The 25,959-nt window shown below is 30.3% G+C and overlaps 1 protein-coding gene across 1 annotated transcript; it reads left to right on the top strand.

Annotated features, from left to right (window-relative positions):
* Positions 1–18,973: 18,973 nt before the first annotated feature.
* On the top strand, positions 18,974–21,815 carry LOC114383183 (cytochrome b-c1 complex subunit 7-2-like). Its single transcript, XM_028342794.1, has 4 exons — positions 18,974–19,175; positions 19,269–19,426; positions 20,591–20,638; positions 21,551–21,815. Exons 1-4 carry the CDS (start codon positions 19,082–19,084, stop codon positions 21,617–21,619), a joined length of 369 nt encoding a protein of 122 aa, XP_028198595.1. The 5' UTR covers positions 18,974–19,081; the 3' UTR covers positions 21,620–21,815.
* Positions 21,816–25,959: the final 4,144 nt, after the last annotated feature.

Raw genomic sequence — 25,959 nt, 5'->3', positions numbered from 1 at the left:
TTCAGCTGGTATTGTACAAAACGTGAAAAAAGTGAACATTGTTTACCCAAACTACCAAAAGCAGCTTCCCAAAGAGAGAATAAATGTAATTATTTGTATTTATTTAATAAAAACAATCAAACTCCTATTAATTATCAATGAATCGAGCAAAGTATTAGATCCTAAAGTTTAAACCAAGTAATAAAGTTTTTTTCTTGACATATGTGATTCTTGTTGCTTAGATTGACTATTATGCTATGCTAGTAGATAATCGCAGACAATTCAATAGAGAACTGGAATGACATGGTCAACGGCCACTTTCATAATTAACAATAATTGAACCTAGCCAGGGATATAATAGGCCTAGCTCTAAGCCAAGAAACTTACAAAAAAATATGACCTCTACCTTCCACACAATTCTCTTTATATCAGATATATATCTTCTTTATCTTTAAGTTGCTTACCCTCCACACTTGTGTCTCTTCTAAATTCTAATTACAATTAAGCTAAGCATTCATTTGGGCCTAAAGGTGTAAAGTTGTTGGGATTTCTAGGGCCCAAGCTGAATATTCTTTTGTCCTAGTAATATCAGGAATTCAGCTAAAACTGATTAGGTAGCTTTCGACAAGTCAATCTTTTTATTTTCAGATTAGCAATTCCACATAAAACTAAGTAAAATAAAAGAAGGATTTTCTTCACAAGCAAGTTACAGGAAAACCTAGTAAAATGAACAATTTATTGGCAGAAATTTTAAAGAAGATAAATAAGATTAGCTTTTAAAAGTTGAACTGTAGCCATACAATAAAACAAATCACACCATAAGGTTGTATCTAACAAACAACAGGGACAGAACGCTCAAAACAAAAATGTCAAAAAATGAATTATATTGACAAGCACATTCACAAACTATTTGCTAAACTATACCTAACACACTGTAGTTTTAGAGCATGAAGACTAACTAAACAAGTGAAGAATTAATGCAAATACATATCTCGTGTAGAGTAATTATTTTACTATTTTAAATAAGTGAAAGTTATAAATTATTTTGAGAACAATTAGTTGTACATGTAATTTTGAGCAATGCAGTGTTTTAATCACCCTAAAGGAAAACCAAAAGTTTAGAGATAAATGCAACAATTTGAGAAGAAATATGATTGATATATATATATATGTGTGTGTGTGTGTGTGTGTGTGTGTGCATTAATCACCCCAAAGGAAAACCACTCGAGTTGGCTCTACAGGTCATAATTCATTAATCACCCTAAATGAAAAATGACATCTAGTCAACTTAAACTGAAAATAAATGTATTTCATTGATTAGCATGGCTTCATTTATCCAAAGAATCAAGGGTAAAATACTCTTATAATTAGTTTTAGTTGAATGCATGTAGTAAATTCTTCCCATCTTTTTTGTCTTGAATTTAGATGAGCAAATTAACATCCAATAATCTTACATAAATTGAAATCCTAATTTTTCATTTGATCACGTTGATTCTCAATTTCTCATATATTCAATTATGGCTAACTAGAGCCTATTTGAGTCTCTTTTTACTTTTTCTTTATAAAAATTGTTTCTACAACAGCTTTATTCTACTTAGCAATTAATTTCACACTTCAAATCTATGAGGTTTTGAAAATCTATAGCTAGCATTATGCAAATCCCACAACAAATTCAAACAGAGTAGCACATGCATTATTATGAACTAAAATTACTATAATTAAAAAGGGTTATAATATAAACATATAATTACCCAAAAAGAGCGGCACATGCATTATTATGAATTGAAATTACTATAATTGACACATTTATAATTTGAGACATGGAGCATTTGTTTAATTGATGTTCCAACACCCCATTATCTTTCTAATAATCAAGTAAATTGAGACTGACAATGATTTGGTTAAGATTTCAAATATATAAGATTGGGTTATGGAGCACTCACACTTGGGAAAGAATTGGGGAGAGGCCAATCTAGGGTGATTTATCTCTGCACTGAGGATTCAATTGGCCTGCAATATGCCTATAAGTCCATTTTGAGGAGGAAGTTTATGAGCAAAGCTGACAAGGAGGACATGAAGAGGGAGATTCAAATCATGCAGCATTTGAGTGGACAGTCCAACATTGTGGAGTTCAAAAGTCCTTTTGAGGATAAGTAATAAATTCATGTGGATGATTATGGAGTAGTGTGCTGGATTCAAAGGTGCTTTTATTGTGTTTTCTCCTCATTGAAACTTATTAAACATTGTTTGTATGGTGTTTGATAGTTTGAATTTCTTTCTCACTTGATCCTTTTATGTGTGTACTTGGGTGAGGTTGAGAAGATAGATCACAGGATGGGCTTAAATATATTCTAGTTCTGTTAGTAACCTAAAGAATGATTTTATTTATTGAATGAAAACGAACACAAACATTGACTTTCCTCTAAGGATCCCCCTTTCTTACAAGCTTGTTAATTCTATGAATGAATCCTTTCACAGTTTCACCCTTTCCCCATATATATCTAATTGATCCCCTCTAACTAATTACTCTAGTCCCCAACTAATTTTTCCTTTACTTCTATCTAACACAAAACTAGGTTAGTCATTATAGTTATTGCTAATAATAGTGTTTCATATATATATATATATATATATATATATATATATAAGAATTTACACTACTAGAAAAATGCAATTTAGCAATCAAAATAGCGACTGAACAGTTTCTATCGCTACTTGCGACCAAATTTAATCGTAGTAGCTAACTTGCACCAGCGACCGAAATAAAGAGTCGCTGAAAAATTTGGTCGCTATTTCAGTTGCTCTATATCTATAAATACAATAGTATTAAAGCAACTGAATTAACTGTTATGATGATAGCGACCGAAATTGTTTTGGTCGCTAGAAGACTAAATTATATTTTGAGATTAGTGACTGAATGTATTTTTTCTGAAAAAAATTAAGAAACTAAATTTTTAATTTATTATAAATCATAATAAATATATAATATACTTAAATACATTTTATACTTGAAAATTATTAAAATTAATATATTAGTAATATTTTTAAATTAACAAACCAATATTTATATTATTTGATTAAGATAAATAAATCATGCTTATCATTAGTCTTTTAATTTGTGTTTTGTACAAAATAATTGTTTATTTTATAAAATTATTTAAAAATTATAATAAATAAATTCCCTTTATATTATGAAAATATGTCATCATCAAATTTTGTAAAATTAAGCTTTTTAAAATATAAGACATAAGTGTAACACTAATGATTGATTAAGGTTCAATATGGTGTAAGTGGAATTTATGCATTGATGAGATCCAATTTGACTTTAATACAACATGTGCACTGAGCAAGGCCCAACAAGATGCAATCTGCTGCTTATGCATTCACTAAATTCCCAAATTGACTTTAATTTAAGGCTTAATTGCAAAACTCATCCCCTATTTTGCCTATTTCACCAAATTGATCCTCCTATTTGTTAATTCACTATCTGAGTCTTCTTATATTTCAAAATTTACTATCTAAGTCGTTGATTTTAACCATTACCTATTAAATTTTAAACGTTGACTAGACTAGCAAGTTGACCATGTTTTTCTTAAACAATAAGAATTTTAAAAATGCTTGAAGAAGGATTAGACCATGATCCTTAGGCACACTCCTTTATTACTACACTCAAGTGCTCATTTAAATATTTTGTGCAAAATATAGTATTAACATAAGTTTTATGCGGAAATAGTTCAAAATTCAAATTTTATTCTTTTTTAATTTATTATATTTTTATAATCTTATATATTATACTTTAAAAGATAATATAAGATTATAAAAATATAATCAATTAAAAAAGAATAAAGTTTAAATTTTGAACTATTTTCACATAAAAATATTATTAATACTATATTATACACTAAATATTCAAATGGGCACGTGAGTATAGTAGTAAAGCAGTGTGTCACTCACTCTAAGGATCATGATTTTAGTCATTCCTCAAACATTTTCTTGATAGCCAATGGTTAAAATCAAAGACAAAGATAGTGAATTAAAAAATAGGGAAACCAATTTAGTGAAATAAGCAAAATAGGGGGATGAATTTTGTAATTAAGTATTGATTTAACATATTCACCAACCAAGGCCCAATAATGATTTATTAAGGTTCAATGTGTTACTTATGTATTCACCACTTTCCAATATGACTTTAGTGAAACATGTGCATTAATGATTCATTAAAACTCAATAAGGCTCAATATCACTTTAGTGTAACAAATGCACTAATGATTGAATGAAACCTAATCAAGGTCCAATATATGACTTTAGTTTAACATATACACTAATGATTGATTGAAATCCAATAAGGTCCAATATGACTTTAGTGTAACATATACACTAACCAAAACTTAATAATTAATTAAAAGTTACTAGTGTGTGTTCCCTTGTGATGTACCGGTTAATAAATTAATAATTTCATTTTATAAAATTTGATTTAAGATTAAATATATTTTAAAAAAATAATAAAATTAATTATATTATAAGAAAAAAGTCATACACTGACATATATAAAATGTATACTATACTCTCAATTCTTTTAAGATACCACTTTTTATTTATTTTATCTATTCTTCAAGCAAACTCTTCCTTCGACACAAATCTCTCTTTCTCTCTCTAGGGTCTCTGTTTCTTTTCTGCTATTTATGATTACTCTCAGCATCGGAGGCTTTTTGTCCCTACCAAATTACATGAAACTAGGAGTTTGTGATTCTGACAAAAAAAAATTATTAACTCCGTTATTGGTTTTGAACTTTTAAGGTGTATGTTCAAAGTTTCAAGCTGTAAAATGCATAATTCAAGAGTCTCACTGTTTTTTTTTGTGAATAAAGAGTCTCATTGTTGGTGAATAAAGAGGCTCATATGCTCTGTTGCTTATTTTTTTCAATTATTCTTATTTTAAGAGCTACTGATGCTTCCACTTGATAACCTCAAATTCCAATTGACCTTGTTGTCTGATGTTATTATTGCTTGTAAATAACTATGTAACTCCAAGTGCATCTCAATAAGTTCTTATCTTGTTCCAGCAAATGCATAGTTTCATTATATGTACCTTGTCACATATACATGACAAATTATAAAACGGATCAGTTTTGGGGGAAAAGGAATTCATCCTTGTAAGTAGACCATACCAAAGGCAGGATTTGGAGGTAAGTAAGGATATTATTTGTTTGACTTATGTAGTTATCTAATATTATAAGTATGGACATGGAGAGATTGTGAGGTTATCTAATATTTTGGTGGTTATCATCACAAAGCTAGCAAAGTGACAGATATATTTGAATTAGATTGATACGGGTGAGGTTAACACTGCCAACAAGCCATATATATAACATCCCAGGGTGACCAAAACAGAGACAGACTTAAAACGTTTCAGATATATTCAAAAAATTACATTTTGTGAAGAAAAGAAAATTACGCTTTTGGTGTGGTGGAGGAGGAGTTGGAAAAGCATCATCTTGATCAACCTTAACTTTTGGGAGAAGACTTTAAGAAATTATCAGCTCAACCCATCATTACTTATATGTGAATAACATTAAAAACTAATAGTTTACTGTGTGTATCAGAGCATTCATCTTTTCTGAAAAAATAAAATAAAATAAGTGACCATGTTTTTCATGGAGATAAAAAACATTGAAAAAGAAAACTAAAATTATAAATAAATTAAAATAAATATATTCCAGTGTAATAATCAACTTAAAAGAGAAAAAAAAATTGAACTACTGATCTATTGAAAATTAGCATCCTAGCTAGAGTGACCAAAAAAGAGAAACGTCAAAAGTTTTAGATATATTCATAAACTTATATTTAATTATACAAAAAAATTCTTTTAATATATTTTCTTTCTTATATAAAATGTGTTTGATTCTGTTATATATCAAACATAAAATTTTAAATTTAATTTTGTATTGTATGAATCAAATATCAAAAACACTCTACAATAAAAATTATTAAAATTTCCTTCAAAAAAATTATTAAAATTTATTGAAAGAATTTTTGTTTCCATAAATTTAATAATAAATATTTATGTACATAATTATTGTTTGTACAACATAAATTTTTATGATCTATCACTATAGCCAATATTCATGTCACGGGTAAGACAGTAACATTAAAATTTAAAACAATTAGATAAATAATAAAATTCATAATTTATTAAAAAAATAACTATACTTTTTTTTGTTGAGGACTTGGAAAAGTTTTAGCTCATCAACCGCAACTTTTGGGGAATACTTTAAGAAATTCTAGGCTAAATCCATCATTACTTATATATGAATAACATTAAAAAAAATTAACTAGTAGTATATTGCGTGTGACACACGGCATTAAGTTTTTCTGATAGAAAAAAAAATAAATGGCCATGTTTTACATGGAGATAAAAAAAACATTAGAAAAGAAAACAAAAATTAAATTATCATAAATTAAAATAATTTAATTCCAATGTAATAAACAAAAAACAACTATTGAACTATTGAAAATTAACATCCAAAAGTAAAGTGATTAAATTAAAACAGATAAACGTCACAAGTTTTAGATATATCCATAAACTTATATTTAAATAGATAAATAATAAATTATTTTTCTTATATAAAACGTGTTTATTATTAAACATAATTTTTTAGGTTTAATTTTGTAATGTATGAATCAAATATAAAAATACTGTCCAATAAAATTAATGTTAAAATTTATGAAATTTATGAAAATAATTATTATTTTCATAAATTTAATAATAAAAATTTATATACATAATTATTGTTCCTACAACATAATTTTTTTAGATATATCACTATAGTCAATCGTGTAATGGTGAAGACAGTGACATTAAATTTAAAACAATTCAAATGAATAATAAGCAACTTAAATTCATAATTCATGAAGAAGAAAAAACTACACTAGCTTTATGGTTGAGTTGAGGGCCCAAAAAGTTTCAATTCCATCAAGTGTAACGTTTGGTTTTAAAATTATTTCTTATATTGACTAGTATTAAATTGTTCAGTTATGGTTACAACTAGAGTTTAACTTCTTGAATGTGCTGGATTAAAAAAATTTTTTTCAATTTGTTGGACTGTAATACTTTTTTATTATAAAATTTAAATAATTTTTTCTTGGATATCAAAATGATAATTTCTTAAATCTTTTTGTAAATAAATGATGTAAGGTTTTGATGTGCCTCACACATATATAAGTGGTGGTTTGATTGATGTAATAGTATGTCTCTTGTGTGTTTGTATGAACACACTCCATTAAATACTACCAAATCATTCCATTTAATGATTATATTTTCTTACTTCTTGACGTTTCTTAATGGAGATTTATTGTTGATAGTTTGTATCAATGAAGATTCCTCAGAACTAAAGGTGGATGTATCAGAGGTTGAATGCTAATAAATGTTAGACAAATGAGTTTAGAGAAGGAGTGTATGAGTTCTTACAATTTGTTACTAGCCATGACAAATTTCAAATGGAAGGTGAACAAACAAGGTGTCCCTGCAAGAAATGCAAATGTAAAGTTTTCAAGTTTATGGATGATGTGATAAGGGATCTTTATGAGGAAGGGTCCATGCCTAATTACTACCGGTGGACAAACCACGGTGAGGAGTTACCATAATTTCCTTTAGTAGTGTTGCAAGGTTCATACTACAGATGTGGCGGGCGAAGGAAAGAATTGAATCCTTATAAGCAAATGATCATGGATCATGATGGACCATCAATTGGCCAATATATAGAACAAGAGGGTGTAATTGAGATAGAATGTATCGAGGAAAATCCTAATCCTGAAGCTCAAGAGTTCTTTGATATGCTTACAACTGTGCAAGCACCATTGTGGGAAGGATGTGAGCATCATTCAGAATTGTCAGCTTTTTTGACCTCTCTTAGCTTGAAATCTTATTATAATATGTTAGAGGGGTGTTTTAAATATGGTTCAACTTATGGGTGATACCATGCCAAAAAAAAACAATACTATGGTTGGTAATTTTTATCAAGCTAAGAGGTCGGTGCAAAAATTGGGTCTCGATTGTTTGAAAATTGATTATTGCCTAAACGTATGCTTGTTGTATTACAAAGAAAATTCATATCAGAGTATAACTGATTGTTTTTTTTTTTTGTAAAAGTGATCGGTACTTGACAATCAATAGGAAATAGAATGAAAAAAGTTTCCTATTAAAAAAATGTGGTACTTTTGACTCATTCCAAGACTAAAAAGATTGTACTTTTCAATGGCCATTACACCTCACATGAGTTGGCATAGTGAGAATCTGAGGAACCCGAATGTCATGTGTCATCCATCTGATGGTGAAACATGGAAGCATTTTGATAGAATGTATCCAGAATTTAGTTTGGACCCTAGGAATGTCAAATTAGGGTTATGTTCAAATAGGTTTTTAGTCCTTATGGTCAATTTGGGAAGACTTACTCTTGTTGGCCGATTATATTAACTCCATATAATCTTCCCCCTAGCAGATGCATAAAGAGAGAACTTATGTTTTTAAATGTCTTAATTCTAGGTCCATCATATCCAAGGCACAAGATTAATGTGTAATTAACTAAGCAAGAGGCTCCATACCAAGATGATGAGCTTGTAAGGCTTCAAGAAGTGTTGGAAGTTGACCCTAATGTCATTAGTGAATTTCTTGTAGGTGTTGATGGAGGTGGAGAAGAGATAGATGTAGATTTACTTAAACAACCAGACTTGGTTGAACTAGACGAGGATGGATGCATATTAGGTGTGAATGAGATTGAGAGTGATTTTGATGATACAAATACTTCTTAGGTAATTCATATATTAAAGTTGATTACATGCCTTACATTCATTGTGTGTGTGTATGTATGTATACATACATACATTTGTACAAATGTGGTTTGTAATAATTATTACTTTTACTCTTGTAGTGAATATGAAAGAGAAGATAAGTGAATCTATTTTGGTGTAGAAAACATCTTTATGTAAGTTTTCATTAACAAGTTGGATTTATTTATTTATTAAAGTGTATTGCTTGTGATACTTCACTTTCTATTTATTTGTTCTTATATGTGTGTGTGTGTGTGTGTGTGTGTGTGTGTGTGTGTGTGTGTGTGTGTGTGTGTGTGTATGTATATATATATACATGTGTAACAAAATCAAACATGTAGATGGCAGATAGAGGTAGAGGTGGTGGTCGCAGAACATTTAATCGTGATAGAAGACGTGATGTTAGTTTGGGAGCTTAAATTACCACCAACCTTTCCACCTCTTCCTTTCACATATTAATCTCAGAGCCATTGATTCATGTCGTTGCACCAACACTAAACACACTTCCTACAGCTCAAGACCAACCAAATCTGACCTTTGTAAGGGAGTCAATTCCCACTACCCTTGTTGGAGATGCTTCACCTTTAGCATCAGATGATTCTCTTACACCTGAGTACCCACCTAATCCAAACTGTGAACATATTGCTGATCGGAGGCTTTTCATTCATGCACATAAAGGAGAGTAAGTGCATTTTATTTAACTGTTAATTTTTCTTAAAATGTTTTTAAATGTGGTATTGACAATGTCTTTCTACATAGGTTTCAACCAGCATATGGATGTTCTAATATCGTATCAGGGATCATTAGGGAAAATTTTGATGAACTAACTGCAAGTTGGTTGAAGGTATCAATTGACCTTCACAATAGGTGGTTTAGAGAGTTTAAGGTAATTTGAATTGTGGTTTAATTTAAAATGGATTGTTTCTTGTATAATTTCTAATTTAGTTTTTGTTTCTTATTTTATGCAAAAAGAGTATAGCTGGTACCTAGCAGAAAAACGAGCCATTAAAGTTGTTTTTGAGACAAAAGGTTCACACATTTTGAAAAATGCAATGAACAAGATCAAGAATGGTCAAGATAAAGCAACTTGGATACTAGCCAATGTTCGAACAACCTTGTACCAACATTGGGGTTCTACAAATTTCCTAAACAAGAGCTTTACTGCCAAGGCAAATTGAACTGTTGATAGATGAGCCTCAGCATATTGTGGTGGTTCCATATCTATTGCAACTCACTTTGAAAAGCTGGTAATTTCACTTTATTCATATATATATATATATATATATATATATATATATATATATATATATATATGCTTCATTGATTTTCATTGCAATGTAATTATTGAATATTAATCCTTATATGTCTACACATTTAATAATTTATCTTCATATCTCATTTTATATTGCAGGAGAAATATCAACATTGCTAAGAGGAAATCCTACAACATTCGATAAAGGAATCTACACAGGATTCCCCTAACACTACTATTTTTGTTAATGATAATGAAATATATTTGAATGTTGTTGGAGGTCCAAATTACAAGGGGAACATGTTTGGGCTAGGTACTTTGAGCAAAAGGTTTAGTTGCTCAAAATTAGCTCCATCTACTTCTATTACTCTTGTGGAAGATGAAATAGAGGAAATGTGTGAGACAATTACTAAATTGAATGTTGAGCTTTTGGCAAAGGCATATAAGGAGAGGACACTTGAGGAAAAGATGTTGCAGTTGATGGAGAATCATGACCAGCAAAGTTAGGAGACATAACAATAGATGCAAGAGCAAAATGAGCAAATTCATCATCAAATTGAGCAAATGTGACATATATTACAACACTTGCATATTCATTCTATCATGTCAACTCCTAGTCCATCGACTACCACAACGGATGGAACTGAGCACCATGTTGATGATGCTTAAGTTAATCGTCCTCATGGCATGTGAAAGGACCATTGACTTCTGATTATTGTTCATTTTAGTTTGATTTTGTTATGTTAGTTATGAATTTGAACTTTATTAAACTTTGACATTGCATTTTATTAAACTTTGAAAATTTTGAATTTGCACTATCAATCTTTAAATTAGAACTTTGTTATTAGATATATTTACACATTATGAATGTCTACTTTTATTTATAACTTTCATTATATAGTTTAATTAAGAATTATATTTATAGTTGATAATTATTAAGCATGTCAAAATGTCATAAATTAAAAAACAAAACTACAACATATTTCTGTTTAGTGATTGAATGTGCAACTAGTATATTTTATTTTAAAATTCATTTCTACATAGTGACTAATTAATTTTTAATTCATTTTATATTATAAAATTGGCCATGGAATTAGGGACTCAATGTATTATTCTTAATTTTATCTAAAAAATAATTATTCAATAGCAACCAAATTTTGTTTTAATTTATTTTATATCTAAAAATTCATTATTCAATAGCAAGCGAATTTATTTCTATTTCTTATGATATTATGAAGGTAGCAACTAAATTGGCGACCAAACATATTTGTTTCTAATTTAATTTAAAAAATAGTTATTTAGCGACTGTATTTTATTTTAATTTATTTTTTCTAAAATTTAACTGTTAATTTGTGATCGAATTAGCGACCGAAACAGACCCAGCAAAATAGCAATCAAATACACAGTGACCGAATTTTATGTACTTGCGACCAAATATTTCGGTCCTAAATAGAGACCGAAACTGAATTCGGTCCCTAAGGGCTTAGCGACTAGGGCTTCTGCGACGCACAAAATTCGGTCACTAATTGTTTTAGCCATGGAATTTAATGATTTAGCGACCAAATGTTTTAGTCGCTAAATCATGTTTTTTTGGTTGTTGTGTTTTGGGCTTAAAAACTTATACGTGCCAAGTTCTTTCTATCTATATAGATTATTCTATACTCATATAGGTGTGACAACAACAACCAATGTTGCATTTGAATATGTTAGTTGCCAAGACTAGAGTTTTGAGTAACAATATTTTCACAAATATATTGTTTCTTCTATTATCTATCCTTTAAACATGTCAGTTGTTTATTTAGAGGACATTTTTATGTGATAGCAAATGAAACATTATTGAACACGAGGGAAGCTAGTAGTAGTGTGTGTTTGTGTCTTGAAGCAATGACTCATAACTGTTTTCCTTTACTATTATCGTTGATTGATAGCTTGATTGCAACATCCTTAAGAATGTTTTGGTTCATGAATTGTAATTTCTCTACTAATCGATTCCTTCTATTGTTTTAATATGTAGAGCACTCTTGGCTTAAAGAAGGTTGAAATGTTTCTGACAAGCCCTCAAGGTTAGTATAGCCACAAGGTAATAATAGACAATGCAATGCTTTCCAAAATGAAGCAATGAATAAACTAAAAAACTAGCCCTCAAGGTTAGTCCTGCCACATGCTGCATGAAGTGACCATAATGCTCTTTTATGCTTATTGTATTTGATTGCATAATTAAACATCGAGTGACATAATTTGAAAATAAACTAAGATCAACTGTGGACTTAAAGTGCAATGCTCTTTTAGTTTATTCATTGCTCTGAATAGGTCACTGTCAAAGGGGCTTATTCAGATATGTTGTTTGCATTTACTAACTTTGTCTCTCATTTTGCTTATAATTAAGCCCATACACCAGCCTTAAAAGATCATATTTGTCATCTTGGGTATAGACCTATTTTTCCTTTTAGAGGGATAGGATGGGAAGTGAAAAACACGCTAGCATGAATATGTTGTTTGCATTAACTATTAATTGAAAATCAAATCTTAAACTTCGTATCATTGTTACATGGTCATTACACATGATAGACACTGGCACACTACATAAGTATAGTCCAAACATAAACTAAATAAAAACATTGTCACCCCTTATTAAGGTATTCACAAACACAATTTGATATTCTTCATCAAAATAAATACACCAACTTCCTATCTTTACAATGGTAACTACCACCCTATCCAAAACAATACATCCACTTTAGAGTAACAAGCATTGCTAAAGAAGTGAATTACTAGGAGGTAACCTAAGTATCTATAACTAAGCTACATTTTCAAATTGCATCATCTATTGTTTGCTTCAATGCACTCAACTATAACATAATAAATTTTCCTTTCTTGTAACAAATCTCATTGGCTATTATTGAACCATAGTCAACTTTCTCCAATGAATGATATTCACAAGTGCCTTTGATTTCATCATGCAACACCGTCTAAATGTTAGCAATTTTGAGCATCAAATTCATGATGATAACTCAGACAAGAACAAAATTAGTTGATCTTAAGTTCACTAGTTTGGTTACTTTAAAAAACACTTGAGCATAAAAGAGCATTGTGTTTTCCTAATTATGATGAAGTGCTTTCCTAATGCTTAGAATAGGTCACTATCTTGCTCATACTAGTTTAGAACTAAGAATCCTAAGTTCATAGATGAAAAAACACTTGAGTAATCAAGAAAATAAATTAATTAATCATTGTTGCCCTAGCCACACACAACGCAATCAAAGGGGCCATGGATTCAACCCCAATAACCCACTCAGAAGGAAAAGAAACACATGACGTAAATGGGTTTTTACCTCTATAGAGAGCTTTGACGGAGAGAGTTAAGAGAGGAACTGTAACAACATAGCTTCACAAGAGAGAGGTCATAGTGATAGCTTGAGTGAGAGAGGGTGCAGAGGCTCGAGGGTCAGAGAAACCCAAAAAGAAACACTTGAGTGAGAGGGGAACCTTCGAGAGTGAGAGAAACTCAAATAGAAACAAAAAACTAATGGGCTTCGAGGGAGTTCTTACCTTCAAGGGTCTTGACAACGACAACAACGACAAACAAAAGAAGAGAAGAAGGCACGAGTGAGAGGAGAGGATTAGTATGAGAGAGAGATGCACGAGAGACTAAGAGAATAATGAGGCACATGAATGAAAAGTTATACCATTCTAATATGGTTTTGTAAAATCGTAGTTGAACAACTACAATGATTTTCAAAAAACTGTCATTGTACTCACTCTTCAATGATGATTTTTTGAATAACCGTCATTAAACTCTTGATTCCATGACGATTTTTATAAAATCATCTTCATTGTCAATCCACTTAATTGCAAAACTATCGTCGCATTGTCTTTAATGACGGTTTTTGGCAACCGTCGTTGTTGGCGCATCATAAAAAACACTTTTTGTAGTAGTGAAGCTTCTTGTTAATGGAAGCTTCAAACTTCTTGCTTTAATCTTTCAGAAAGGACACTAAGATAGGATTATGATATGAACCATGAACGGGAAGAAACTCTACAAGCGCATGAGGGAACATCAATCTCTAGACAACATTCGTTAAACAATGATCAAGTTTCTTAAGGATGTGAAAGCCATTATTAGTGTGCCTTCACCAAGTAAAAAAAACCACCCATAGTGTCAATGTCCATAAGGCCACAAGCATTTAGACAATCAACAAAGTAGTAGCTCAAGAATAAGAGAAGTAACTTCTCATAGTCTTAGATGCAAAAGGGACCTCATTAAAGTTTCTTGATGCTATCCATGGGCCATCAAATGTGTTAGACCCTAATTCTGTCCTGGCCCCCAGAAAAAAATAAAAAAATAAAATAAAAAGTAAAAATATGAAAAAAAAAAGAAAAGAAAAAAAAATAAGAATTAAGGAAAAAACAAAAAAAAAGAAGAAAAGAAAAAACAACGAAAAAAGAACAGTAAAAAAGAAATGAAAAAAAAAACAAAAAAGGAGAAACAAAAAAATGAAAAAAAGAACAATAAAAAAAAGAGAAAACGAAAAGAAAAAAATGTTGTGTAACCTATTGGGCTCTCAAGGAGAGCCTACTAGGTCAAGAGAGGGAACACAATGCATAAAAGAGGAAAGGAGGAAAGTATGTGAATGAATGCACATAGGAGGTGTGGATTCTGAGGATGAAAAATGGGTCAATCCGGTGGCGCCATTTGGCAACGTCGCCAGAGAAGAGAGAGGGGTCACCAGATAACCCCTCATTCCCTCATTCTCTCACATTTCCCTCCGATCTCTTGTTCTTCCTTTCTTCTCTTCCCCATTCTTTCTTTCTTTCTTCCTTCTTTCTTTTCGTGATCTCTTGCTTCGTTCTGTTCTATCTCGCCGGTGGGCACCTTAGCCGCCGGTGAGATTCCTGTGGATTGAATCGTAGTTTTCGTTTCATTATTGCCCTTTGTTTTTTGTTTTTTTTCACGATTTTCGTCATCATCTTTGCTTCTCCTTTCTTGTTTTGTTTGCACTGCCATGCCTTCTTCGTGCTGTTGTCATCGACCCCATGGCGGCCTTGTGTCATTGGGCCTTGCACCAATGGCGCGGTGGAGGTGCACCACCCTTCGTGGAGGTGGTTCCCCCTTGGTCGCACTATTTTTTGGGTGAGGCAACTAGGGTTTTCTAACTTTGTTGCATAATCGTGGGTTGGGTCGGGTCACCCTGACCCAGTTCCAACCCAACCCAAAAAAACAAATTACTGTTTACACCGAGTTTTTAAGATATGCTCTTTTTTTTCATTTTGGGCCTAACCAATTTTTGTGAGGTCTGAAATAAAATAGAAACCACTATTTACACCCTTTTTTTTAAAAAAAAATGCACCTTTTCTTATTTTGGGCCTAGCCTGTTTTTGAGAAAATAAAATAGAAACCACTGCTTATACCATTTTTTTAACACATATACCTTTTTTCATTTTTGGGCCTAGCCCATTTTTGTGATCTGAAATAAAATAGAAATTGTTATTTACACCCTCTTTCTCAATGCATTCACCTTCTTTCAGTTTGGGCCTAGCCATTTTGTTTTTTTTGTTTAGTCTGAAATAAAATAAAACTGATGGTTACACCCTCTACTTTACATATGCACCCTTGCCACTTAGGATGGTGACTAGGCCCGCCATGTCAACATTCTGTAAAAATATTAGTGAATAGTTCTTTATTTTATTTTATTTCTTTATTGTCTCTACTATTTATTTAATAATTAATAATGTATCGTAAATATCTCGTTATTCATCTTATTTACCCCATGTTTCAATCCTGCATACTTAATTACTAAGTGTAATCTCACTCCTATTATATCTCTTTCTATCCCCATTCTATTTATTTGATTGCCTAGTGCTATGTCAATTATTTATTTATTTTTGCAAATCCATATTAGCATTTTTTAGTACATGCATACACTCTATGCACTCCATGTTGGGTCTCGAACTTGTTTGGTGGTGTTTCAATAATGTGTGAGTAAATTTTGTGAATCACATGTTGGGTCCTCAACTTGCTTGAGTTCACAAAATTTACCACAAAATTAAAGTCTTCTCTAAAAGGGTAAAATTCTCACATAAATGAACACTCAATTCTCCTTTTTTTTCACGTTCCACACACTTTATGTTGGGTCTTCGACTTGCTTGACTTCACAAAGTTTACCGCAAAATCAAAATCTTTCAAAAAAATAAAATCAACCAACACAGAAACTCTTTTTCTACAAAGAACTACGTAAGTCTGATTTTCTCATTGCACCTAAGGATATGTAGAAACGAGGGCAAATTCCTTGTTGACCTAAAAAAAACATAAAATTCCCTTCTTTTTATCCTAAAAAAATAAAAAAATTCTTTCTTTTTCTAAATAAACAAAAAATATAACAAACATAACTCATGTTCTCAAGGGAAAATAAATAATTAAAAAGTCATTTTATTTTTAGCACACTTGATTAAATGTTGTTGTCTTCATGACAGGCGCGTGGGATGCTAACACCTTCTGCATGTGTAAACGACTCACAAATCATTTTTTCTCAGATTGTAGACCATTCCTTATCTTTTTTGTTTTTCCAATGTTTTTCTTAAATAAATGTTGGTGGCGACTTCCCAAGTTTTCCTTTTTTTGGGAAACAAGTTATCTAATTTTATTTTTTCGTCCCATCGTGGTGCACGTTATGACAAAATGATTCACCAATTTGGATAAGATGCTCCCAAAGAGAGTTATGAGAGCTTGGGGATAGAAAAGGCATAAACCTTAGAGCAAAACCAAGAACAAGTTACTCAAAAAACTGAAATCATAATCATAATCATAATAACATTTAAAAACAACAATAATGCTCCAATTAATTATTTTAAATTAATTTTTTATATACAATACTAACAATATTAACTTCAAACCAACAAAAGAATCATATTGGTCCAACTTAAAATGATATAGAATTAAATGAAACTTTTAACCATTAAAGTACTAAACACAAATGTTACTAAAAAGAAAAAAAAAAGACAATAAATAAAAAGGCATTTTAGCATTAATTTTTGAAAGAAATGAATAATATTATTATTACTAGTGCAAAAAAGGCATTTCATGCTTCAACCTGAAAATTACCTTTATATGTAATTAAATGTAACTTATTTTGAAAGATGTTACTTATGTTTGTTGTTGGATGTTAAAATAAAATGTTGTAGTAATTTATAATAGTTGAGGGTAAAAATATTTAGAAGAAATATGACACCAAATGTAATTATGTTTTTTTTTATAATAGTTATAGAATAATAGGTATAGATTATATACTATTAATAAATTGGCAATTTTATTATGGAAAAACGTCAGAAATGAGGCATTTTGTTTTTTGAAATGATCAAATGGGAGTAAATTTAAAATTAATGCCCAAAAAGGGGATAAGTAGTAGGTTACTCTACGACTTCTGAATTATATGTCGTCAAGTATATTATGACTTTTTTTTCTTTTTTCATTGAAGTCCTAAAATACTTTAGGAGTTTAAAGTCTTATGAGATTTTTTTCCCATTGAAATCATAAAATACTTTATGACTTTTTTTTTCTTTCAAAATGACTTTAAAGTTGTAAGGGTATTTTTTTTTCTTTTTCCATTTACGACTTCAATTTTTATTTTTTTTCAAAGTCCCAAATAGTTTTTTATTTTAATTATTTAATGAATAAATGTATGTTTTCTTTTTTAGTTTTATTTAATATTTTTTATATTTTTGTATATTGTTTTATTTAATATATTTTCTATATTTAATATTTATTTTACTAATGTTAATGATTATTATTTGTTTTGTAAATTAAAAAATAATGCAAAAGACTTAAATTTAAATAAAAATATTAAAATGTACTACACATATTTGTTTAACAAAAATATGAATGATCTCAATATTTGAGTTCATATTTTATGTCTTATCCTTTGAAGCAATGAGACAAAGCGAGAAGGCTAGCCACTAGTTGTAATACATAATGAGATGAACGAACTAAATTTAAATAGACCTAAGAAATACTCATTCTATAGAGGACATGATCGTAGTAACAGTCTAAATATTGTTTCTACTTATTGATTTTATGTTTGTATTTAATTTGTATTGTTCATTTTATATTAATGTATTATATCAATTTTATTTTAACAACTAATTTTATTACAAAATTATTTTAGGTTGTTAATATTAAAATAATTTATAAAATAAAATTAATTAATAATATTGTATGAAATTATTAATTTACTAAATGATAATTGTAAAAAATAATTATTTTTTTAAAAAATAATATTAGTTGATAAATTATAAGTTAATATTAGTAAATTTTTTTTAATATTTTTCTTAAATAAATATGTGTATTACATTTTAATATTTTTATTTAAATTTATGTCTTTTGCATTATTTTTTTAATTTAAAAAATAAATAATAATCCTTAACATTAATAAAAAAATATAGAAAAAATTAAATAAAATATATAAAAAATATAGAAAAATATTAAATAAACCTAAAAAAATATACATTAATTCATTAAATAATTAAAAATAAAAAACTATTCTCAACTTTGAGTAAATAGTTTACGACTTTACCAAAAATTTAAAATTTAAGTTTTAAATGAAAAAAGAAAAAATATATCCTTACTATTTTAAAGTTGTTCTAAAATAAATTCAAATCGTAAAATATTTTATGACTTCAATAAAAAAACCTCTTACAACTTCAAAGTTGTATTAAAAAAAATTTAAAATTATAAAGTATTTTATGACTTGAATGAAAAAAAAGTGTTAAGAGAGTTTATGACTTTCTTTAAATTCAAGAAGATGAGTATTCATTCAAATTTTACTTCAATTTGATAATTTTGAAAAGAAAAAAAAAAAACCCTTTGTCGTTTCGCCATTTTATTATATATATAATATAACAAAAAATTGGAATTGTTGTAACAAACGACACGTCGTTGGCTAGTAGACGCAAAGAACGGAGTGGTGTGGTGCAAAATAAGAAGCATTGGTTCCTCTTTCTCAGCGATTGAGCGAGAAAGCAAAGACAGTCATGGCGTCGTTTCTTCAATGGTTTCTGGATCCGAAGAAGAACTGGTTCGCCGCTCAGCACATGAAATCCCTCTCCAGACGGCTTCGCAAATACGGTTAGTTCCCCCTTTTTTCTCTCTCTTCGATCGAATTTCCAAAACCCTAGTTTTGATTGATTTGTGAAAATCGTGTTGGATTTTGTTAATTAGGGCTCCGATATGACGATTTGTACGATCCTTACTACGATCTAGATGTGAAGGAGGCGCTGAATCGGCTTCCGAAAGAGGTGGTGGACGCTCGCCACGCGCGTCTTAAACGCGCCATCGATCTTTCCATGAAGCACGAGTACCTCCCTGACAATCTTCAGGTTTTTTTCTTTTTCCTTTTTTCTTATTTTTTAATATCTATTGTTGTTGTTATTATTGCTGGTATTGGGTTTAGTTTACGAAAGATGAGTGAAAATGGAAATACGTTTTGTGTTGGAATGCTAAGATATGACTGGGTCCAGTTAATTAGGTTCTAAGATATGATGGATGTGTGTGTGTGTGTGAATTTATTGGTTTCAATGAACTTGTTCTTGTTGCTGTTTACTGTGTTGTCAAGGTTTAGTTACAAGAAAGATGGATGAAAAAGAAAACCGTGTGTTAAAATGCTAAGATTAAGATGTGACATGGTCCAATTAATTAGGGTTTAAAAGTTGGTTGATGTGCATGAATATATTGTTTGGACTTCGGGTTCTTTTTTTCTTTTTGTCCTTTTCGGTTCTTTTTCTGATTTCTGGTTCTTGTCCTTTGTCATGGTTCTTTGTTCTATGGTGCCAGGTTCTTGGGTATTGGTCTTGGTTTTTTGTTCTTGCGTCTTGTACTTCTTGTTTTTGTCTCTGTTGTTGACTTTTTGTTGCAAAAAAGGTCGAAAAATAAAATCTTTCATGTTGAAATTGTAAGATGTGACTGGGTACAAATAATTAAGTTTTAAGGAATGATGGACGTGTATGAATCAATTGCTTTACAATGGTCTTGGTGTTGTTTTTGGTTTGGGTTCTTGGTTCCATTTTTTTTTCTTGTTGCTTTTGTTGAAAAGTTACGAGCAAGATGGATGAAAAAGAAAATCTTTTGTGTTGAATTGCTATGTGACTGGATCCAGTTTGTTAGGTTTAAGACATGATGGTGGATGTGTATGAGTCTATTACTTAATGCTTAGAATAGTCTGAATTTGAGAATATAGAGAATCATACTTTTATTTAATATATCACTTGGGAATGTGAAATGCATTTGATGGTTCGAGAAGTTTGGTCTTTGTAACGCAACCATGATGTGAAACTAGCTCATAATATTGGACAATTCAAATTTTTGCAACTATGGTATCTGTGAATACATTCTAACGGGATATTTGTGGTGTTTGTTTCTAAGGATGTATCTGAGAGGATTTAATGTCCATGTTTGGGAATGTATGAAGGTCATCATGCCTTTGACTCTTTTAAGTATTATGTTAATTTTTTAATTCTCATTTTCTGTTTCCGTCTTTTTGACAGGCAATGCAAACACCATTCAGGGGCTACCTTCAGGATATGCTGACTCTTGTAAGTGCTAGTGACTAGTGATATATATAACTAGATGTGTGTGTTGGTGGGGTGTTTCATTATAATATTTGATGGAGGCTGATTACATCCTTCTTGATTCTCCATGCTTTTCCTCCTGTAAAATCCCTGACAAAAAAACTTGACAATGTGAATAGTAGTATTCTAACATGCATTGCTTGGATTGCTAGTGCTCTTGTTGTGGACAGAACTCAATTGTTTCATGAAATGTATTAGCATGTTTGATGATTCACTTGTATTCTATTCTTCAAGTAAGGATAAATTTAAAACTTCCTGTGTTTCACTTCATATCTGTAGCCCTTTTTTGCTCAGAATAGTTTATCCCTCCATGCTTGCAAACAGCATTTTAATAGTTTGTTTGGATAAGGGTCCAAAACTAAATTTTACTTTCACAACTATATTTGGGCAAAGTAATGCCAACTACTTTTACAACAAACTGTTTTCAGCACATTGGTAAATCATAGAAAAGAAGAAATGATAAGATTTAAATTTTTTTTTTGGAGGTGGAGGGGGGGATAGGAAGTTACACATGACTTTTGATTTGTGATAGAGTTGGCTACTATTATGAAGCATGGATTTGTGAGCTGTATGCCTACTGGATATGTATACTGGTCATTTGTTGACTACTAAGTTGTGACTTATAAGCTACTTGTATAATGCAAGAGTAATTCACGAAACAAGTTAGATTTTATTATAAAGTATTATAAACTTACATGTTATCTTTTGATTGGATAATTATTACTTTCAGAATACTTTAGAATTTTCCTTTTAGTAAACACTTGTGATAATTTTATGTACATGTGAGAAGAAAGTGTTAATCCTTAAATTTAAACAATCAACAACCAAATAACTGTTAAAATTGTCACTAAATGCTTTGCTACCCATGACTTGCAGGTGAAGAGGGAGAGAGCCGAACGTGAAGCATTGGGAGGTTTGCCCCTATATCAACGATCCATTCCTTGAGTGCATTAATTATTTTGATTGAAGTGGGAGGTTTAAATTGTATTGATGTTGTGATAGAATGTTTTCTTTTAAGAAGAAAATATGGACAGCTTTGTTGGTATAAACTTTATATGGAATGCATTTTTTAATGGTATCAACTTGCCGCAGGCATTTTATAATAAATGGCAACAATAGACTTTTCTTGCCTTGAAATTTATAGCTTGCAAGTTCTTTTGCTTTTATTGAAATCATTGCCCTTTTCTTGTATATATCCTTGAAGATCATCTCTGTCTTGTCTTGTCTACATCGGCTTTTGTTTCCAAGAACAACAATGGGTGAGTTTTTTTAAACTTAAAAAAAAAAGTAACTTTAAAATGATTGTTTTTTATATAAACGTTTTTTTTAATAAACAGAGGATTTGTTTCTTAAAATAATTAGAAAATTATTTTTTTAAGTCGAAATAGTTTAGACAAACGGATTAAAAAAATAGAATTGTTTATATTTTATTAAAATAAATGTTTATTTCAATAAATAAATTTAAACAAACTAATTCAATATTTGCTTCAGTTCAATATTTGGGGAATGAATTGTTGCAAACAACAAATACTACCATGGACAAATATAAGTGATATTAAAAAATAATGTTTTGGTAGAGAAACTCCTTGGAATAACCTATTGGTCTAGTACGAGACTAGTAGTTTGCATTAGTTGATAAGTTTAAGAGTGTTGCTAGGTGCACTCAGCATTTTTGCTGGTGTACCCAGCACTAGTAGTGAAAAGGCCATAATACTCTGTTAGACCTTATGACCTCAATAATCTTAAGAGGGATAGGCTTAGAATGCAGAAGAAGCAACAACAATAATTTAATAATGTTCTATAAACATGCAAGGCAAAATTGATTGCAATAACATAAATGAGATAAGGGAAGAGAGAATGCAAACACAGTTTTATACTGGTTCGGCCACAACCTGTGCCTACGTCCAATACTCAAGCAACCCACTTAAGATTTTCACTATCTTTGTAAAATCCATTACAAAGTCTGAACCACACAGGGACAACCCATCCCTTGTGTTCAGGAATCCTTTACAACAAGAGACTCACAGTCTCTTAACCAATCTCATTGAATAAGAAGAATGGAAGAAGAATTCTCTCTTCAAGATAAGAAATATTACAATGAAGATCATGTAAGAATCCTTATAGATTTTGCAAGTGTTTGATCAAAGATTTCTTGAGAGAGCATCATTTGACAATGAAGTTCTTTTGGAATCTCTCTCATTGTCTTTTGAGAGGATAAGATATTTTTGCCAAGCAAAACTCTCTGCATAAAATTCGTGCCCAAGTCACCTATTTATAGGCCTTTGATGGCCATTCACAAATCTAATGAAAAGATATGACTATTGGCGATATTCCTTGAAAATCCTCTCTGGTAATCGATTACAGAATTAGTGTAATCGATTACACAGTTGTTTTTCTTGAACAGTTGTGACCCTTCATTTAAAATTTGAATTCTCAACGTTCAGAGTCTCTGGTAATCGATTACATATGATGTGTAATCGATTACACACTTTCAAACCATTGGTAATCGATTACATGTGCCTTGAATGACTTGAAACCTTTCATTTTGAGGCAAGGCTTGATCTTGAAGAAATCTTGAATCAAGACTTTGTTTGTTGAAACAATCTTGTATTAATCTTGAAGTAAAATGAGGCTTGTTTGATTCTTCTGAGCCTTGTTTGATTCTTCTTTTGACATCATCAAAATCATGTATACATACATTCACATTCTCTCCCTTTTTGATGATGACAAACATGTGATTTCTTCTCAACACCATCAAAGCTTGCATGATTTACATTCTCCCCCTTTCTCAAGAAAATTCTTAATTCTTATTGACATCATCAAAATCTTCATGATTTACATTCTCCCCCTTTTTGATGATGACAACCACCTGTAGGTTAGGAGCAATAATAAAGAAAAAATATCTATTCGCATATAATTTACTCCCCCTTGGTTTTGCAATGATTGCTTATATGAGACAGTTGAAGATTTCATATTTTTCATATGTAAACAAATTGTCTCATAAACAATAGATAATTTTTCTTACTATTTTATCCTTTATCTTTCTCTCCCCCTTTGTCAACATCAAAAACAAATCATGAATAGAGAGGAGAAAGATGTTACCACTTGTTGCAATGTATTAGAATCAAGTGATACCAAAAGGCATTAAAACAATCATTCAAATTTAATCAAGAAAAAATAAGTACAATAACACATCAATCAAACACAATCAAAGACAATCAATCATCAAATATTTCAAATCAAATTAATTAAATTAATAATCAACTAACTATACATAATAATTTCTATTAAAAAAAATTCAAATTTCAAATTTCAAATTTCAAATTTTAAATTTTAAAATTTAAATTTTAAATTTTAAATTTTAAATTCCAACTTCCAACTTCCAACTTCAACTTTTAGTAACTTCCCCTTCCAACTTTCAACTTCCATTTTTAACTTTCAACTTCCAATAACTACTTCCAACTTCCAAATTTTAATTTTCAATTTTCAATTTTCAAATTTAACTTTTCAAATTTCAAATTTCAAATTTCAATTTTAATTTTCAAATTTCAATTTCAAAATTTCCTTTTCTAAATTTGAAATAGTTTTCTTAAAACATGAAACTAATTTCAAAAGTTTCATAGATTCTTTAAAAATAATCAAAAACTCAATCAGGAACAAACATAAAAAACAATACAATCAAACACACAATCAAAAATACAATCAATCAATCATCAAACACAGTCAATCAAATTCAATCACAATCATCAAGAACAGTCTAAACTCAAGTAGAAAATAAGCATCAAAAGTAATCAATCAAAGACAAGTGACCCATTGGTATCATTTGATATTACTTGTTGGGGTTGTTGATCAAGTGGCCTTTGTTTGTTGTCTCCATATATCACATATTCACTTTTCTTGGGGAGAAATGTGGCCTTCGTTTGCTGTCTCCATAAATCACATATTCATTTATCTTGGAGAGAAAAATGAATAAACTTTGATGCATGTCATGTGTTTGGAGAAATTGCTATCAATGTATCGACTTTGCTCTTCTCCATTTTCATAGTCTTTCATCATGATATCCAGACTTATGATTTTCTTCTCTGAATCACTTGAATAATTTATGACATTATCTTCTCAAGTGATATATCCTTTCTTTTCTTTCTTCTCTTTGAAATTCATCTTGTCGGATTTTTCCATTCTTCTTTTAAACACAGGACAATTGAATCTCATGTGCCCAAGTTGATCGCACTTAGCATTTTGGGACTAAAGAGGAATCTTCTTCTTTCTTCTTTCATCATCGTCTTCTTTCTTCTCTAGTTTTTTTTTATATAGTTGCATTTCTCTCTACCATTGTAGGAATAAAGGAATCAAATTCAATGGCTTCCCATATCTTTAGATCTATGACTTCTATAAAGATTTGCATTCGGATTTTCCAATAATGATAACCCTCACCATTGAACATAAGAGCCTATTGATATAATTTCCCTCAGGAAATGGAAATTTGGATGAGGCCATATCTATTCTTGAAGTTTTTAAACTTTATACAAGAATCCCGCTCTGATACCACTTGTTAGACCTTGTGGCCTCAATAATCTTAAGAGGGATAGGCTTAGAATGCAGAAGAAGCAACAATAATCAATTTAATAATGTTCTATAAACATGCAAGGCAAAATTGATTGCAATAACATAAATGAGATAAGGGAAGAGAGAAGGAAAACACAGTTTTATACTGGTTCGGCCACAACCCGTGCCTACGTCCAGTACTCAAGCAACCCACTTGAGATTTCCACTATATTTGTAAAATCCATTACAAAGTCTGAACCACACAGGGACAACCCATCCCTTGTGTTCAGGAATCCTTTACAACAAGAGACTCACAGTCTCTTAACCAATCTCATTGAATAAGAAGAATGAAAGATGAATTCTCTCTTCAAGAGAAGAATATTACAATGAAGATCATGTAAGAATCCTTATAGATTTTGCAAGTGTTTGATCAAGGATTTCTTGAGAGAGCATTTGACAATGAAGTTCTTTTGGAATCTCTCTCATTGTCTTTTGAGAGGATAAGACATTTTTTCCAAGCAAAACTCTCTGCATAAAATTCGTGCCCAAGTCACCTATTTATAGGCCTTTGATGGCCATTCACAAATCTAATGAAAAGATATGACTGTTGGCAATATTCCTTGAAAATCCTCTCTGGTAATCGATTACAGAATTAGTGTAATCGATTACACAGTTGTTTTTCTTGAATAGTTGTGACCCTTCATTTAAAATTTGAATTCTCAACGTTCAGAGTCTCTGGT

This window comes from Glycine soja, chromosome 14 (genome assembly GCF_004193775.1).
Source record: "Glycine soja cultivar W05 chromosome 14, ASM419377v2, whole genome shotgun sequence".
NCBI classification, from domain to species: domain Eukaryota; kingdom Viridiplantae; phylum Streptophyta; class Magnoliopsida; order Fabales; family Fabaceae; genus Glycine; species Glycine soja.
Note: the sequence above shows the minus strand (reverse complement) of the source record. Positions and strands in the feature narration are given on the sequence as shown.

Excerpts from the sequence above, each read along its gene's own strand:
- LOC114383183 (XM_028342794.1), top strand. The coding sequence starts at position 19,082 with ATGGCGTCGTTTCTTCAATGGTTTCTGGATCCGAAGAAGAACTGGTTC. Across the intron at positions 19,427-20,590 it reads ACCTCCCTGACAATCTTCAG|GCAATGCAAACACCATTCAG; the intron begins GTTTTTTTCTTT and ends TCTTTTTGACAG. Across the intron at positions 20,639-21,550 it reads TTCAGGATATGCTGACTCTT|GTGAAGAGGGAGAGAGCCGA; the intron begins GTAAGTGCTAGT and ends CATGACTTGCAG.